Raw genomic sequence first — 17,702 nt, 5'->3', positions numbered from 1 at the left:
CACCATCCTCAGTAGCAATCATCACACGCTGAGATTGGCATTCTCTCGCAAAATGTCCTCTTCCCTTACAACGACGACAAATAATATCACTTGTGTGCCCTGTTGATGCCATGGAAGAAGAAGAGCTCTGCGCAGGCCCGACAGGTGTGCTCTTGGCAGATAGTGGTGGTTGTGCCTGCTTTCTTGTATCACGGCTGGAGGTGGCACCTGATGGAGGTGCTGGTGGAGTGGAAGTAGATGATGCGTGTGGTGTCCATGATGAAGATCGACCTGCAGAAAAGTTAGTTCGCACCAATGCCTATCGATCCTGCACTTCACGTTCAGCTTTACACGCAAGATGGAATAAACGAGTGATATTAGTATACTCCTTATACTCTAGAATGGTATGAATCTCTCTATTTAATTCACCCATAAAACGTGCAAGCATAGCTTCATTCTCCTCAACAATACCACATCTAATCATGCCAGTTTGTAATTCCTGATAATATTCTTCTACATAATTTTTTCCTTGTCTTAAACGCTGTAATTTTTGAAGTAATTCACGTTGATAATATGGGGGAACCCAACGAGTACGCATAGCAGTTTTCAAAGCAGCCCAAGTAGCTGGAATAGGATATAATCTACAATGTTCAGACCACCAAACACATGCAAATCTAGTGAAAGCACAAACAGCAGCAGGAACACGTCTCTCCTCAGGATATTGTAAACATGTAAATCGTTGTTCAGTTTCTAACTCCCAAGTAAGATATATATCAGGAACATATCTACCCTCAAATGGTGAAATATTCAATTTTAGTTTACGAAGATGGTCATGTACCTCAGGTGGTGGTGCAGCCCTACCATTGCGATGATATGCATGAGGACGACCTGGTGGTGGTGGTGCTGGTGGTTGCACGTAGTTCTGATTTTGGTCAACCTCATCCTCGTAATGGTCCTCCACCTCTGCAGTAGCAGCAGGAGCGGCAGAAGCATCAACAGCGGCACCAAAATTTTGCCTAGGGTCAATGGGAATGTGTTGTGCTCGTCCCACTTGATTTGGAAAGCGACGTTGTTGTTGTTGTTGTTGTTGTTGTTGTTGTTGTTGTTGTTGTTGTTGTTGTTGTAGATGTGCGTTAGGGGAAGCCGGTGGTGGTGGTGGAAGACGCGCGAGCAATTCATTAAACCTATTATCGAGCTTTGTTTCAAACGTCTTCTCCATGCCATCTATCTTCTCCATGGCCTCTTCAAATCTGTTTAGCACATCTTGCACTTGTCCACTCATCATTTGCTGAAATTTATCATGCAACTCCTTATTCGTCAGGTTCTCCCAGTCAGTCTCGTCGGCTTGTGATCCTGGCATGGTTAGCAGCAATAGAAACACAAGAATATGATCCTACAGACTGCTAACAAGAGGTGGTGGTGGATGTCACAAATCCATCAAGCAAATCTCAAATTCTTACTAGTTCTTACCCAGCAGCAGGCGGTGATCGGCAACCGTCGTAGTCAAAACTCTCAAAACTTTGATAGAGCGATTACCAGGGAGAGTCAAACGCACGAGTAGATGTATGTGGAGCTGGGAAGACTTATAATATGGTAGCAAAAAGGGTCAGCAATAATCAATTCAGAGATGCAAAGTTGAATAAACGCTCAACGATGGTACTATGCTGGTCCTAGGCTAGACCGTGCTAGAGACACGAGCCTAGAACACTAACAAAATCACGGCGCTGCATGTTAACAAGGGAAAATCACACTCTGGAACTTTTTTTTCGCTCTTTTTTTGCGCTCCTCTTTTTTTGCAAAAAATCACTATAATGGCGAGTGTCTCAAAACTCTTCCCTCGTCAAACTGATAGGATGGGCACGAATTTTTTTTTTGACTTTTTTTTGGAAATCAGGGTAGCGACGACGAAAAAGTGCGACAAAAAATCACTATGATGGCACGTGGCTCAAAAGACTCGAAAAAGCCTAAAAAAAGGATAGGGAAAAAATATTTTTGCCTGCGAAAATTTTGGCCTAAAAACTGCCCGGGGTCTCCAGACTTTTTTTCCCGAGACCTACTCAGGCAAGGGGACACGAATCGGAAATTAGACGGACCTCGAAAACAAACCTAATATGAAAGGAACTCGAATTGGTAGTGGATATATGATGGTAGGATATGGCAGCGGTGGTGGTATATGGATACAGATTGATGATGATATATGGAGACGGATTGGTGGTGGTATATGGATACGGATCGATGATGATGGTGCAGCGGTGGCGTGACAACTTATGACCAGAACTCGAAACTCTAAAAGACTAGACTCTAAGACCAGCAACTAGACACGACGATGCAACCGCAAATTCAACAAAGCAAAATACTGAAAAGACTATGCAAAGGCTCAGATTGGTTCGGATATGATGAACTAACCCTAATTTTTTTTGGCTTTTTTCATGGATTGTAGGTATGAAGAATAGACTCGATCTAAACTACGAAAAACTGTAAAATCTCACCGATCAACCTGGAAATCTGACACCACTTGATAGAGATAAAGGTGTCCCGATGTTTCGATGAGATGGTGGCTATCGTTTCTGTGAGAGTCGACCTTGACGATCCGACTACGAACGTGCGAGACGTCGCGCCTTAGCAATCGCTAAACCAACTTCTGAGGGGTCATTGACCACGCCGGAGCACGATCAACCTGACCACGAGGGTCTGTTTCCTGCGAGCAAACGAAGAACAAGTAAGAAACTGAGATTGCAATCTGGATATTGCGAATATAAGATGAAAGCTTTATTGATCAAGGTGGGGTTCTGTGACGTCTTGGTCTGGTCGTTGGACACAAACGAAGTACGCGAAGTTGCAGCTATGGCGAACTTTTAATCTAAACAAAACCCAAAGTCTAAACGATGCCCTAAGGGCTGTATATATGGAGGAGAAAGGGGAAATTTCGCTGCCCTTTGGTGGAGGGGTCCGAAACCAACACTAACTCTTGTTTCCCCACACATACGGACTCTAAAAATAGCCTATACTTAAGTACTTCGAAAATACATGGGCCTGACCCAATAATAAGGTGATGCATCACCTAAAATAGTCTCTGGACAAAATTTATGAAGTGGCATCTTGTATATTTTGTCCAAGGCTTCATGCACTCATTATGGTGGCTTCAAAGTCCTGGAATCATCACTTGTAACTCCGTTCTTGTTCTCCTTGCGCATGCCATCATCTCCATGCTTGAACTTGCTCCAAGGTTCATCTTTCTTGTCCAAGCTAGGCCCTTCATTTGTAAGCAAAACAAATGTATCTAATTTAGGCAGCATCATATTCTTATAAACATTAGAATCGTTACCAAGAAACGAAAGTACCTGATAATTCAATTGGCGTACGCGAGCTCTAGTAATTGGTCCAGTATGTATAACATTAGGGGCTGTGGGTGTAACAATGGTATTGATATCCTCATCACCCGTCACCCATCAAGATAAATGGGTACCCGCGGGTAAAATTGCCCAGATTTACAACACATCAATTGGAGCATTACATAGTCATAAACAACAACTTATAATAATAATAATAATTTATAAACAACAACACATCATGACAACAATGCATACTCGTTCGTGGGCTAACTATTGTGGTGAGGTGGCCTAACATGAATGCATGATCGGGGCTTTTTAGGGCTGCGGGATTTATGTACATATAATATGTTTAATATGTAAATAAATAATATGTAAGGTCTATTTGTCAGAATATATGCGGGTACATTGATACATGAGTATGGGTTATACTAAACCATACCCGTACCCACTATACCCAATGGGTGTGAAATTTTCCTATTTACATATTCATGAGTATTTTTTTACTCATACCCTTGCCCTAATAGAGTTTTTACCCGCAAAGTACATGCGTAATAGGTACCCATTGCCATCCCTAGTTATTGCAGGCTCGGGGCACGCTATTCATGTGATACTACATGTTTGAGACAATTACTGTTAAAGAAAATAATATTTTATGCTCTGTTGCAACACATGGATAATTTTCTAGTCATTTTTTGCGGGATAATTTTCTAGTCATTATAAATGTTATTATGTTTATTATTGTTTTATCTCATTGCACGGGAACTTTTTTTTAAGACGGCAATTTTTCTAACAGCAACATTGCACGGGCATACCATCTTACATTTACGAAGTCACCGTAGACGCTCGTTGTCAATGAAAACGTCTCTCGAAGATGCTCACACGGGTAGTACGTGTGTGTGCCTCCACAGGGAATATGCATATACGCATATATACTAGCAGTTGGGGCGCCACCCCGTGGCGCCTCCTCAGAGGGAGCTTGTGCGGCGCCAGGTTGTAGGCACCCTTTTCATTGCTTTTGGATATGATTCGTAGCACATGTGTCCTGATGCCACTCATGTCTTAGTAGAGATGACCAATTATAGTCAATGTGTGTCTAACTACCTTAGATCCACTAATTAATGCAGAAACAAACAAAAAGTGGCGATTACAAGTAGGGGAACATGTATTTAGAGCACAACTACAAACTGCTAGCATAGTATTCAAAGCTTTGTTTAATGATGCTGAAAGAAAGCCGGTTCTGGGGGCACACCAGAAGGCTCAACAACTTCAATTGAAAGAACACTACTCAGACCCTTCACTTTTCCCTCAGTACCAAATGCTCTGATCACTGCCATGTTTTTTGCTTGGATGTTCAGAAAAGCCAGCAAGACTTTAGGGATAGGCTCCAAGCCAACATTTTTAACCTAAAATAATAGGTCTATATAAGTAACAGCAGCAGTTCGACATGACAAATACGCATGTACAAAGCACATCCAATATAGGATACCACTTGCAGGAAACATGTGCACTTCACAACAAAATGGTTAGGATTTTAGAACTATAGAGACCCTATTACAGATAATCTGATACAGTGACACCTATTTTACATATTTGCAAAAACTGGCACAATTTTGCAAGGCGCATGACTATACATCCTGACAAAAAGATTTTGGATATAGGTGATCATTGAAGCAGTGACCACTAGCATGAACTAACGAAGTTCTCAGATAATCTTCTAAAAAACAAAGTTCTCAGATTCATGAAATGCTAACCACATGAACACATCACAACATGTCAATTAAGCAAAACATATAACATACAAAAGCATTATGGCTTGTGCAGGTTAATAGGTGGGACAGTAAGCGGCACGATTTAAACATAATTTCCACTACAGGAGGAAAGAGCAAAAAAACATACCTTGAGCGAGGTGAGGACGCAGACGCTATGCGGAGTCAAATCAACCTGCAACGCGAGAGAAAGAGAAGCCTCAATGACAGACCCAGGTGCTGCCCAGACCCCCAATTCTCATCCGATTTTCTCACATCTGACCTCGAGAAACCACTCGATTTGGGCCTAATTTAATATATGAAACTGACCAGACCGAAAGATGATCCTATCCGAATAAGAGAGGCATTGATCGGCAGTGGATGGTGTGGTGCACCTGTTCAAAAAACGCCAAACCCCAGATGGAGCAACCAGACACCACAACCACGAGCTGGTCGCTCCCCTCAGCAGTGTAAAATTTATTGGCCACGCATGGGACAATGGCCATGGTCGATGGGTCATCTGATGTTGGAGTGAGGAAGGACAGGTGCACGGACGGTGGTGTGCTCGCAGCCACTTCCACTTTGTACCGTTGATTATAGGAATTAAAACATTCTCCTTCAGTTGTTGATTTTCTAAGAGAACCTGCTCATCAAATAGAAGCCAAACTTTTGATTTTAGTAACTTGTGAGATCATGAAATTATAACTCTGCAATTCATCAAGTTCTATATGAACCATACGTTAGTAACTATGCAGCGATGTGTACTTCAAAACCATAAGCATTAGACTGTAGATGCAAATTGAAATGGTAAGTACGTTTCATTCTAATACCAACACATCAAAAGTGAGTCTACTAATGCCGAAAACACATTTTAGAAAATCAACAATTGTTTAAATATTATGGCAGCAAGCAAGTAGCGACCCTTGCAAGAAATTTGACAAACACTTCATCTCCATGGCTCCATCACACCAGTCCAGTCAAGGGACGAGCACCTATGCCAGTAGACCGAACGTCCATCCCATATGACACCAATGATCCTCCACCAGAGACCTTTATCACTCTGAATCCATACTCAACTCGATGTCATCTCTTTGGAACTTTGTTTCAGCAAACACAGCTATCCTTTATAGAAATAGATATATCATCTCATAGTAAACATGGAGAAAAGAGAAGATCTACTGACGCTACAACGAAAGGCATGGATACTGAAACAGTAGGAAAAATTTCCTTGTCAAATCAACAAAATGTCGTATTCCCAATAAAATTGCAATGTCTACAGTAAGCGTGATAATTTCATAGAAGTCAGGAACATCCACTTAAAAAGAAAAGCAAAATGGATGAAGATCAGGAAGGAATCTGCCACAATCCAGAAACTACTAATAATATTTGGTAAGAATTAATCCTACGCTAGCATTGTTTGGAGCATGGAGGTAAGGTGGTTTTGTTCAATGTATCCTGGTAAGAAATCAATGATCAGGATATATGTTCCACTTTTAATGACTAAACTGTTTTCCTAATAATAATAAATGTTCAAATTGTTCATTTTCTCTGACACTATTTGAGTATTATCCCAGGAGATGATTAGCTGGGAGCACACTACCTGCAGCATGCATGTTCTAGTCTCCTATATGTGAACCAGCAGTACAAACTCATTATCTGCGCATGGAAGCTGACTTTTAAGTACATTAATTTCCCTGGAGGATTGTTATTCATGCCAAAACATATTCTTAGTGATGAGCGGCTGTCATATAATAGTTTTTTAGCTATTACTGCAGGATTGATGAATGCTCATTATCTGGTAAGTTAATAGTGACCTACATATTCAATATATGTTCTCCTTGCTGAATAATTCTTATCTTCAAAAATTCTTCAATTGCAGGATATAGCTTCACCATATCTTCGATAAGAAAAACATGCAGCTCCTGCACCAAATTCAACCCCAGTGGGTCCACTACCAATAATCACAAAGTGAAGGATCTTCCTTTTCTCCTCTTCGCTTATGTTAGGAAGTGATGCCTTTTCAAAGCAGTCATCACACCCTTCTGAATCTTTTGGGCATCCTCCACTTACTTGCATAAGTTGCATTACCTGCCTCGTTTTGGAGCTAGAAGAAGTTTGTAGCTCTTGATTATAAGAATTGAAATAGTCACTTTCAGCTGTCGATTTTCTAAGACAACCTGCTCGTCAAATAGAGGCCAAACTTTTGAATTAAGTATATTATGAAATCATGAAACTATAACTCTGCAATTCATCAAGTTTTGTATGAGTCATATGTTAATAACTGTGCAGTGATACGTACTTCAAGACCATAAGCATTAGATGTACTTCAAAACCATAAGCATCAGAGTTAGATGCAAACTGAAATTGCAAGTCTGTTTCATTCTAATACCAAATCATCAAAGTGGTAGGTTCCTTTGTCAACAACACATTAAAAGTAACCACTTCATAGCTGAAAGGAATACCAAATAACATTCTAGAACATCATCAGTAGTTTAAATATTATGACAATAAGCAAATATAATCCTGTAAAATCCTAATCACCCTTGCATTCAATTTGATAAACACTTGAACTTCATGAATCGATCACCTGTAAATTCAATTTTAGATGTAAAGGAAGAGAGGTGTTCTCCATGTTCTTCTTCCGCAGAGCCTCCAATCTATAAAATTGGAAGTTTGAAAGACATCAGAAAATCACCACATGAGTTGAAAACAAAAGAGAGCACATGCATAGCTTGAACGAAGGTGACCAGACAGACTATTCGTTCATCAGACGCCTCATCGCCGCATTGGGTAGACCAAATCTTCCTCGCGTTCTCCATGGTCCACATTGCCAACGGCAGGATATGGGAGATGACAGTGGGGTTTGCCGACAGCTGGCCGCTCATCATCCCCATTCCCCAAGGCCTCCTCCAACCTCCAGGGGTCTAGTCGGCCAGCTCCAGCGCCATTCACAAGCAATCAGTAGCAAGCATTTAGAACAGAACATGGCCCAAACAAATATTAATTAATGAGAAAAGAAAAGAGGGTTAACAAAAGGAGGATTAAACGAAAGGAGGGCTATACCTGCAGATCCGTAGCTATTGTAGGAAGGCGACGACGAGCACAAATTGGACGCGGGCATGTATGGGATTTCAAGAACAGAGACAGCAACAATCCTGCGATAAAGTCCCACACAAATCAATGGGAACATGAAAACCTAGCACTAAAGGAGAACAATATAGGGAGGGGAATGGATCACCTGGCCGTCGTCGGAGTGGCTGCGCGAAGGAGTACGAGCGTCACCGCCGGCCTGTCTCCCTGGGCCTCCTCGCCGCCGAAGGACACTCCGACAGCAGCGGCCGTTTCGTCGCGTGCGCGTAGCAGGGGCTGGAGCACGCGGGATCGGGAACTGGCGACTAGCCCCATGTCTACCTGGGCCTCCTCGCTGCCGAGGGCCGCTCCGGCAGCGGCGACTGTTTCGCCCCGTGCACGAAAGTAGGGCTGGACGCACGGGATAGGAGCCGGCCGGCGGCGCGAGAACTCCGCCCGTCGCGGGTCTGCAAGCGCCGCGTTGCCTGCTCGATCTGGGGCCTAGGTGAGGGGAGGACGATGGTGGTGTGCAGCGGCGGTGGGGGTCTCTCTCTGTGTAGCCGCTCTGTGCGATAGGGGAAGGACGAGAGAAGGGCGCCTCGGGAAAGGGATTTGCTGGCTTCTATGCGAAGGCAACTTTTCTCACCCAATCGCTAGGTCAGGACGTGGCATCAGCGAGAGGGTTCCCCAGGGGTCGCGGCGGCTGCGGGGAGGTCGCAGGCCGTGGCGGCGGTCGCGGCGGCTGCGGGGAGGTCGCAGTGGTGGCGGCGGTAGGAAGGAAACGGAGAGGGAGAGGAATAGGGGGATGTGGAACGAATCTGGGGCTGGTGGGGGGCGTGGGGCTGGCGCGTCTTTCCCCTTTTTTCTCTCTCTCGACGGCTCAATGCTGATAGCGCGAGACCTCCGCTCCTTCCATTGGCTGCGCCGCACAGTACGCCCCCGCCCACGTGGCACGCGCGAACAACCCTCCTTAATGCACACCTATTGTTTTGGATGAGGGCCGGTGTCTGTATTGTGTCAAAGAAACATTGCACATGCATCTTACAACGAACTACTCCCTCCGTCTCATTATATGCAGACGTTTTTGCAAACATCTTATGGGACCGAGGGGGCAGTAGACTGAAGCTTGCCCATTTTATCGTTTCAAACTTGCCTCACCAGCACCAACAACGTCACAACTCAGAACGTCTCTCTCGACGAAAACTATTTGAGAACCAGCTTCAAACTCCTGCAATCCACCCCCAAAATCCCCTCCCCTCCCCTGCAATCCCAGTATCCCACAACAAATTCGATCAGCATCGATCCCGATTCGTCCCAAACCCTGCCTGCCCCCCACCCCCGCGCCAATCCCGCCCACATTGCTCGTCTCACCACAGATCTGGGCTCCAGTTGCAGAAGCTCCAGATCCCACGCTGCTCTCTCGTAGCCGCCCCGCGATTTGCGCGACGCCAAGCTGGCTCCGCAGAAGCGGCCACAGCGCGTCGGCGGGGGCGGGTGGCGCGGCCGCCGCCACAGCTGCCGCGGCGTCGTCTGCCGCGACTGACTCGGGGGACGCGGTGATGGCCCCGGTGGCTGCAGTCCGCGGGGCCTGCAGCACCTCGCGGTATCCTCCTCCGCTCCTGGGCCCGGGCTGGCGATGGGGATGGCCGGAGACCTCCGCGGCGGGCGGTATCCTCCCGAACCTTCTCATGCAGGTTCGTGCGTCTCTTCTGATCGCCTCCAGCTATTCGGTTCGTTTCCAGTAGGCGTGGTCCTTCCGCACGTTTTGATACCACGCTGTATATGTTCGGGTTGTCACCTGCAATTGCACGATCGCTAGCTTAGCCACGCGGATCTTGTGCGTGTCCATACCAGCGCGCGTGTATTTCGTTCAAGTCACTCCTATTTCTGTGGGTCGGTGAAGAAATGGACGGAAGCCAGTGAGTTTATTCGTCGCCCACATTCAGGGATCGATGCAAGTTGAGTGAGAGTTGCCGGTTGTATTGTACAACGACGAATTGCTGGCTTGACTCTCATTTTTGGTCTGGTGGCTCTGGAATCGGCGGCTCCATCGCCTCCATCGCTCCCACGCCGGCGGGCCACCGCTAGCCATGGCCTCCCCCCCTTCGGACGTTGGTCGCTCGCGCGAGGTCCGCCGGATGGAGTCGAGCCCGTCGTCGGCTGGCTCTCCGCCGACCTCCTACCGGCAGGCGCTCTGCTGGACCGGCTGCCCAGGCCGCCGCCGCCTCCCCCGGGCCCCCAGCCCGCCACCCTCTCCGTCGCCGCCCGCCCTTCCATCCGGTCCGAGAATCTACCGACCTGCGGAGGACGCGTGTCGGCGCCGCGGGATGGCGTGGGCCGGAAGCGGCCGCGCCAGCCCCCCGCCGCCCGCGTCGTGGCCCTGGTGAGCTCCCGGCCAGCGCCCCTCCTGGCTGCGCCCCGACGAGTGCCCTCGCTGCTTCAGCACCGCGCACCCCCCGCTCCGAGTGCCGTGCGACATTTGCTGGCGCGCGCTGCCCGGTTCTTTGGCCACAAGGCCAAAGACTGCACGCCCAACTCTCCTACGCCTCGTCCTCGTCGGGCGGCTTCGTCCCTCCTCCGCAGCGCCGCCCGTCTGCAGTCGCACGCCGCCGGCTCAGACCATGCCCCGCCCTCACCCCCCGCTGGTCGCCCCGCGTTCTTCGGGTCGGCGGCGACCCTCGCGCTCCCCCTCTGGCTGCCAATGCCCGCGTCGCTCCAGGCCGGCAGCACGATGCCGCTGGCTTCTTCCTCCGACCAGGCGGCCACCACGCGCTCCAGTCTCCGACTTGCCTACTCCCGCGTCCTCCGGCCGCAGCGCCCCCTTCGCTAAGCTCGACCCTTCCCGTCGTCCGTGCCTCCAGGCCCGTTTTGCCGGCGAGTCCTCCTCCTCCAGGAAACACTCCTCTCTCCGGCATCTCGCCCGCAGACCGGCGGCGGCCATCTGCTACCTTCCCTGCTCCGAGGAGGCATGATCGCCGTCGAGCATGCTCTCGGGCGCGCGCTCGTCACAACGGTGGCTGGATGCCGGCTCGGGATCTCCCAGAAGAGTCGCCGACACCCTGCGGCGGCCCCAGTTCGGGCTTGCCGATGGTGACTTCTCGGTGCATCGCCATGCCCCGAAGATTTCCTCATCCGCTTCCGTCTCCCTCACCATTCATGGCCGCGTCCGCGCCACTCCCGTCCGCACCCCTTGTTCCGGTCTGCTTCTCCATCCTTGGGGCAGGACTACGGGCTCGGAGCCGGTGCGCGCCCTGTTCCTCCTCTCCCTGGAGCATATACGGGATCCTTGACCAGCCTGCATCGCTCCTCCACCGAGTCGTCCGTCTCCTCGTTTTGCAAGGTCGAGAATCTCGCGCCTGACACTAGGAGCATGTCGGACATGTTGACCTTCAGGCTCACGGCCTGGACGACGAACCCCGACGACATCCCGCGCATCGCCAAGCTCCTCATCCCGGACGACGATGCCGTGGCCCTCGACGCCGATCCTGACCGTGCGGAGCGCCTCGCGTTAGGGCTTGCGCGCTTCCCCGTCCGGATCCACATTGCGACGTGCACCGACTACCGCCGTCCCTGCCACCTTCGTCCGGTGATGCGGCGAGCCAAGACCAGGACTCCCCTCCCCTACCTTCACGGTGGCCGGTGCGTGACTTCCCGCCTGCGGGTCCCAGCTCGCAGCAACCATCCCGGCGCCGCGGTGGTCGCCGGCGCCACCGCCGCCGCGCCCATGCACCGCCCCCTGCCGTTCATGGAAAGGCATTCTTGGCCCCCACCCTGGTGCGGTCGCTGACGTCAATCGGGTCCCTGCCTTGCTGGGATTGGGTGCCCCTTCCCCTTTCGACAGTGCGGGCCCTGACGCTGCTGTCATCCCTCCTGCCGCTGACCGTCAGGCGGAGCCTACGCTGCTGCTTCGGGCTGAAGGTGAACGCGAAGACCTGTCCATTTCAAATTCCGACGACGTGGCCTCCCCCCGTCCACAACCCAGCCCCAGCCCTGTCGACGCGTGCCCCGACCCGCGCGACACTTCTTTGGTCCCACCTTCTGAGGAGACCAACCAGGATTGCTCGGGCTCCCCCGCCCAACGGGCAGATGACAGCCCCTCCCCAGCGGCTTCAGATGACCTCACGTCGCAGCAGACAGCCTCGGATCCCGAAGCCTCGAATCCCCCGCCCTCCCCACAATCTGCTGTCGGCGCTAGCTGCCAAGCACCTGGCCCCGCTCTGCTGGCCACCAACCTGCGCGCTGACATCCGAAATGTCGACATCCACGACCGGGCCATGCAGTCCCCGCTCGGCGCCCGCGGCGGTGGGTCCAGCCCTGCCGGGGACATGCAGGCTGCCCCATTGGCCCCTGCTCAGGACGCCCACCTGGCTGTGGACTGCGACGTCGGCATGCAGCCCAACCAGCGCGCATTGGACCATGCAGCCCCTCTGGCTTCGTTTTTGGACGTGATTTCCGTCCACCCCCAGCATGTGCTCCCCACCCCGCCTCCACGCCGACGCAGGAACGTGGTTCTGCCAAATTTCACTCCTAGGCGCAGCTTCAGGATTGCAAAGGCCGACCGCGGACTGGACTCGGAAATGAAGGCTAAACGAGTGCTACTCAGACGCCTCGGGCTCATTGAGAGTGACGCCGCCCCCATCTCCAGCGACATGCTGAGCAGATATGCCCGCATCTTCGAGCGACCACTCGCTTAGGACATGATAGAAGCCTTTGCAGATTTATATGGATGGCAAGTACCGAGCTTCTCCAACCTTGATGCCTGCCCCGAGCGGGCTTAGCCGCGCCTGGTTGAGGCGTAGACACTCGCTGCCTTGTCTGCAACGCCCCCCCCCACCCTTCCCATGGATTGTAACCTCAAGATAGTTTTTTGGAACGTGCGGGGTTTAAACTCCGGTGCTAAACGCTCGGCTGTGCGCAGTGTGATCTCCACCGCATCCCCTTCCATTGTCTGTCTCGAAGAGACGAAATTGGCTCATATCTCGGTCTCCATCGTACTCGACACTCTTGGCCCACAGTTTGAGGACTACTACTTCCTGCCGGCAACCGGCACCCGCGGCGGCATTCTCCTTGCCTGGCGGCGATCGGAGACCTCCCTTTCCAACCCGTTGATAGGCGAGCATCACATTACGGCGCTGGTCACCCCCCGAACAGCACCAACCACTGGTGGTTAACCGGTGTGTATGGCCCATAGGACGACCAAGCAAAGCTCGACCTTCTCGTCGATCTACAGGACGTGCGCGCTTCCCGCATCGGTCCTTGGCTCATCGGAGGAGACTTCAACATGATCACCTCCATGGCGGATAAAAATAACTCGAACCTTAACCATCGTGTCATGAGCAGGTTCAGGCGGTTCATCGTTGATGAGGAGCTACTCCATGGTCGCCGCTACATGTGGTCGAGCGAGCGCGACTCTCCTACCCTTGTGCACAATGACCGTGTTCTTTGCACCTCCGGTTGGGAAATTGAGCACCCAAGCTGTCTGCTGCACTGCCTCACTTCTGCCGCATCCGATCACCGCCCCTTGGTCATCGACTGCGCTGCGCGCCCGCTCGGGGTTAGGCGGTTCCACTTCGAACGCTTGTGGCTGAAAATGGAGGGTTTCCAGGTGCCGTCCAAGAGGGATGGAATGATGTGCCATCAGAACCCGACCCCTTCCGGCGCCTCGCCTCCCGCCTCAAGAGCACCGCTAGGCACCTCCAACGCTGGAGTGCCCGTACCATTGGAAACGTGTCCCTCCAGCTCATGGTGGCACGTGAGATCATTGCGCGTCTTGACGCAACCCAGGACCTACGACCTCTATTCGCCGGCGAAGCCTGGCTAAGGTGCAGGCTCAAGGCTTCCTACCTCGGACTTGCCTCCCTCGAACGACGATTGCGCGACAGCGCGTGCGCTTGGCTTGGCTTCGCAGCGACGACGCTTAAGGTGCATGCCTCGCACGGCAAGCAGCGCAACTACATAGCCTCCGTGCGCGTGGGTGACCAGGTGGTCTCGGACCATGAGGGATGGCTGAAGCAGCCTACAATCACTTCTACCGAACATCCTTGGGCACCGACGCTCGGCGCGACTTACCCTGGATACTGACCAACCTGCAGGTCAATTCCTTTGACTCGTGGATTTGGAGGCCCCATTCTCCGATGACGAAATATGGCGAGCCGTTGAAATGCTACCGTCTGGGAAGGCGCCAGGCCCTGACGGCTTCACCCCTGAGTTCTTACGTGCCTGTTGGGACATCATCAAGCAGGATATTTGCGACGCTTTTGGCAAGTTCTACACCATGAACGGGGCGCGGCTTCCAAAAGCTCAACGAGGCCCTCCTCACACTGCTACCCAAGAGGCCCGATGCGGCTCTTCTCGAACTACCGGCCCATCAGTTCTCATCCACCTGATTTCCAAGCTTTTCGCCAAAGTTCTCGCCTTGCGTCTCGCTCCAAGGCTAAGCTCGATGATCTCCATGAACGAAAGCGCGTTCATCGCTGGACTGTGCATCCACGACAAACTTTCTCCTTGTTCAGCAAACTGCGTGCCTTCTTCATAACCTCAAGACCCCTCGCATGCTTCTCAAGCTGGACATTGCTCGGGCCTTCGACTGCGTTTCATGGCCTTTCCTGCTGCAGGTCCTGCAACACCTCGGCTTCGGCCATTGTTGGTGAGACTGGATCTCGATCCTTCTCTCCATCGCATCCACACGGGTCATGATCAATGGCCACCCTGGCCCACCTATCGACCATGCTTGCGGCCTCAGATAGGGCGACCCTATCTCCCCCCATGCTGTTTCACCATTGTCATCGACGTCCTGAACTTGCTCCTCCTCCGTGCGGTCGACATCGGCCTCCTCCAGTGGCTCATGACGCGCCACGCAGGCCTCGAGCATTTCACTCTATGCGGACGACGTCGTCATTTTCTGCCACCCCGACAGCCACGATATTGCCACCTGTGCGCGAGCTTCTTCGGGTGTTTGGGGTGGCCTCGGGGCTCCGCACCAACTTCGACAAATGCTCCGCAACGCCAATCCAGTGCAGCAATGACCACATTGACACAATCAAGTCTGAGATGCAATGCCCGATCAAGCACTTCCCTATACAATACCTTGGGCTACCGCTCTCCATCCGCAAGCCACCTACCTCGAGCCTTCTTCCGATGGTCCACAAGCTCGAGAAGAAGCTTTCCACTTGGCGCGCTTCTCTTCTTTTGAAGGGTGATCGGCTTGCCTTGGTCCGCCACGTCCTATGTGCGATCCCAACACACTTCCTCATCGCCATTGCATTCAACAAATCGATCCTCAAGCGGGTCAATCTGATCATCCGGAGCTTCCTTTGGGCCGGAAGCAAAGACGCAAGCGGCGGAAATGCCTCGTCAACTGGCAGAAGGTTTCCAGACCCATCTCCCTCGGTAGGCTGGGCATCCGCGATCTATACCGCGCCGGAATCGCTCTGCGTACGAGATGGCTTTGGCTGCAACGCACGGACCCCTCGAGATCTTGGAGCCACCTTCACAACCCGCACGACACTGACGTCACCGCCATCTTCAGGGCGTCCACCACCTGGCACCTAGGCAACGGAGCCAGCTGCAAATTCTGGAGCGACCAGTAGATAGCCGAGAGATCTGTGGCTGAGATCGCCCCCCTCGTGCACTCGCTAGTACCTCGACGCCAACGAAAATCTCACACCGTCAGCGAGGCCATGCACCTCAGGTCCTGGGTACAAGACATCAGGGGAGCACTGGGCCCCGCGGCCTTGCTTCAGTACGTCGACCTTTGGCGACAAGTCAGGCATGTTGAGCTCTCGGCCACCCCCGACACCCTTAACTGGAGATGGACGGCCTCTGGCCTCTACTCTGCCAGGTCTTGCTACCAGGCCCTTTTCTACGGATCCTGCGGTGATGGCCACTGGAAACTCACGTGGAAGCCATGGGCACCTCTTCACATCAAGTTCTTCATGTGGCTTGCGATGCAAGAGCGCTGCTGGACGACGGAACGCCTAGCCTGACACGGCCTCTCCGACGACAACATGTGTGCCATATGCGACCAAGAGCCCGAGACCATGCAGCACCTCCTTGCGGGCTGCTCCTTCTCCAGGCTGATATGGCATGAGGTTCTCGGCTGGGTGAGAGCTCCTACTAGCCTTCCTGATGGCAACACCCCCTTCCAGACTTGGTGGGCAACCTCAACAGAACAAGCGTCGACCTCCACTCGCAAAGGACTCGCTTCCATCATCATCCTCACTGCTTGGTGGATTTGGAAACGCCGCAATGGGTGTGTCTTCGATCACGATAGGCCATCCTTCTCCCGTCTCACCACAGCCATCAAAGATGAGGCGCGCCTATGGGCCAAGGCCGGCGCCACAGGGGATTAGCAACATCATACCTGAGAGTTAGCCTTTTGCGTGTTTGGGGGATGAGCAGCCCCTTGTTCTGTCTGCTCCACCGCCCGCGATCATGCCTCTAGTGTACATGACTTGCGCGTGGTTGTAATCCCTTGCTGTAACTCTTCTCCTATCAATGCAAAGATACGCAGCTTGCGTATTCGCGAAAAAAAAAGAATTGCTGGCTTTGAAGCCCACATTGCTGCATGACTGATGTATAAATATTCGAGTCATATGTGGGAAATTTGCTGTTTCTGAGCCTGGCAAGTTGGGGTTGTGTTCCTGAAGGATCAATCTGTCAAAACTATGCTCATGATTATCACGCCTTGTGAAATTACATGGCTGGCACGCCTGTCTCTAGTCCTGTTAGGAAGGTTGGCACAGCCAGACTTAATGGTTAGGTTGATAGTTCTGCTAGTTAGCTGGAAGGTAGTGTCTTACCGCATACTGTTTTGAAACCACTGCCTGCATTACATGAAGTTCAGTTTAGAACTGCACACTGTTAACTGCCTGCATTACATGAAAGTTTAGTTTATAACTGCACACTGTTAACCTGGATGGTGGAATATCTCTTCAGTTTGAAGAAGTAAGCTGGATGGATTGAATGGACACAAAATAGCACCCACTCTTTTAGGAGATTACTCTATTCGTTTTAAATAGATTCGCGATGTGATTTTTTTATAATCTTGAGCTGGTGCACACATAAATCTGTTGTATCTTGGATGCAAATTAGAGGATGCATTTTTTGCCATATTAAATGGTATTCACATCAGTTTGCTTTGAATGCCAAGTATATTAAGCTGAAACCTCAGCAATTTGATCTATTATGATGCAAACAATTAAATATTACTTAGTCAGAAAATCAGAAAAATATTGTGTCTGCTGTTTTTTTTTGTTGCATCAAATGCCCTTTTGAACTGTCAAATTTCTCGTCTTGAATTTCAAGGAACACCTACTGTACTACATAGGCATGTATGTGGCATTGTCGATATGATTATATCAACTTTTGATTATGGCATCTAGTGCAAAGGTCTGACCTTACTCCTGTGCTTGGGTGACCCATGTACAGTATATGCGTGAGGTCCTCATGTTGAGGCCTTGTTTGTTATTTGTGGTTCGGTTCATATTTCGCACTTAGGGCACTTTGTCTAATATTGCTAATCTGTTAAAGCCTTGTAGGACTTCTGACTTGTTCAACGATAAGCGCTTTATCAATA

The 17,702-nt window shown here is 50.9% G+C and overlaps 1 protein-coding gene and 1 pseudogene across 1 annotated transcript; both read right to left on the bottom strand.

The window, feature by feature from the left end:
* Nucleotides 1-4,179: 4,179 nt before the first annotated feature.
* Nucleotides 4,180-5,661, bottom strand: LOC123061181 (dolichyl-diphosphooligosaccharide--protein glycosyltransferase subunit 1A). The gene is made up of 3 exons (XM_044484129.1): nucleotides 5,452-5,661; nucleotides 5,208-5,252; nucleotides 4,180-4,714 (listed from the first exon to the last, which is right to left on the bottom strand). The coding sequence occupies exons 1-3, from the start codon at nucleotides 5,560-5,562 to the stop codon at nucleotides 4,523-4,525; spliced, it is 348 nt and encodes a 115-aa protein (XP_044340064.1). The 5' UTR covers nucleotides 5,563-5,661; the 3' UTR covers nucleotides 4,180-4,522.
* On the bottom strand, nucleotides 5,206-8,178 carry LOC123061180 (uncharacterized; annotated as a pseudogene).
* Nucleotides 8,179-17,702: the final 9,524 nt, after the last annotated feature.

Source organism: Triticum aestivum, chromosome 3A, assembly GCF_018294505.1.
Source record: "Triticum aestivum cultivar Chinese Spring chromosome 3A, IWGSC CS RefSeq v2.1, whole genome shotgun sequence".
NCBI classification, from domain to species: Eukaryota; Viridiplantae; Streptophyta; class Magnoliopsida; order Poales; family Poaceae; genus Triticum; species Triticum aestivum.
The sequence above is the reverse complement of the archived record's forward strand: the minus strand, read 5'-3'. Positions and strand labels throughout refer to the sequence as shown.

Excerpts from the sequence above, each read along its gene's own strand:
- LOC123061181 (XM_044484129.1), bottom strand. The coding sequence starts at position 5,562 with ATGGCCATTGTCCCATGCGTGGCCAATAAATTTTACACTGCTGAGGGG. Across the intron at positions 5,253-5,451 it reads GTTTGGCGTTTTTTGAACAG|GTTGATTTGACTCCGCATAG; the intron begins GTGCACCACACC and ends CTCGCGTTGCAG. Across the intron at positions 4,715-5,207 it reads GCGTCCTCACCTCGCTCAAG|GTTAAAAATGTTGGCTTGGA; the intron begins GTATGTTTTTTT and ends CTATTATTTTAG.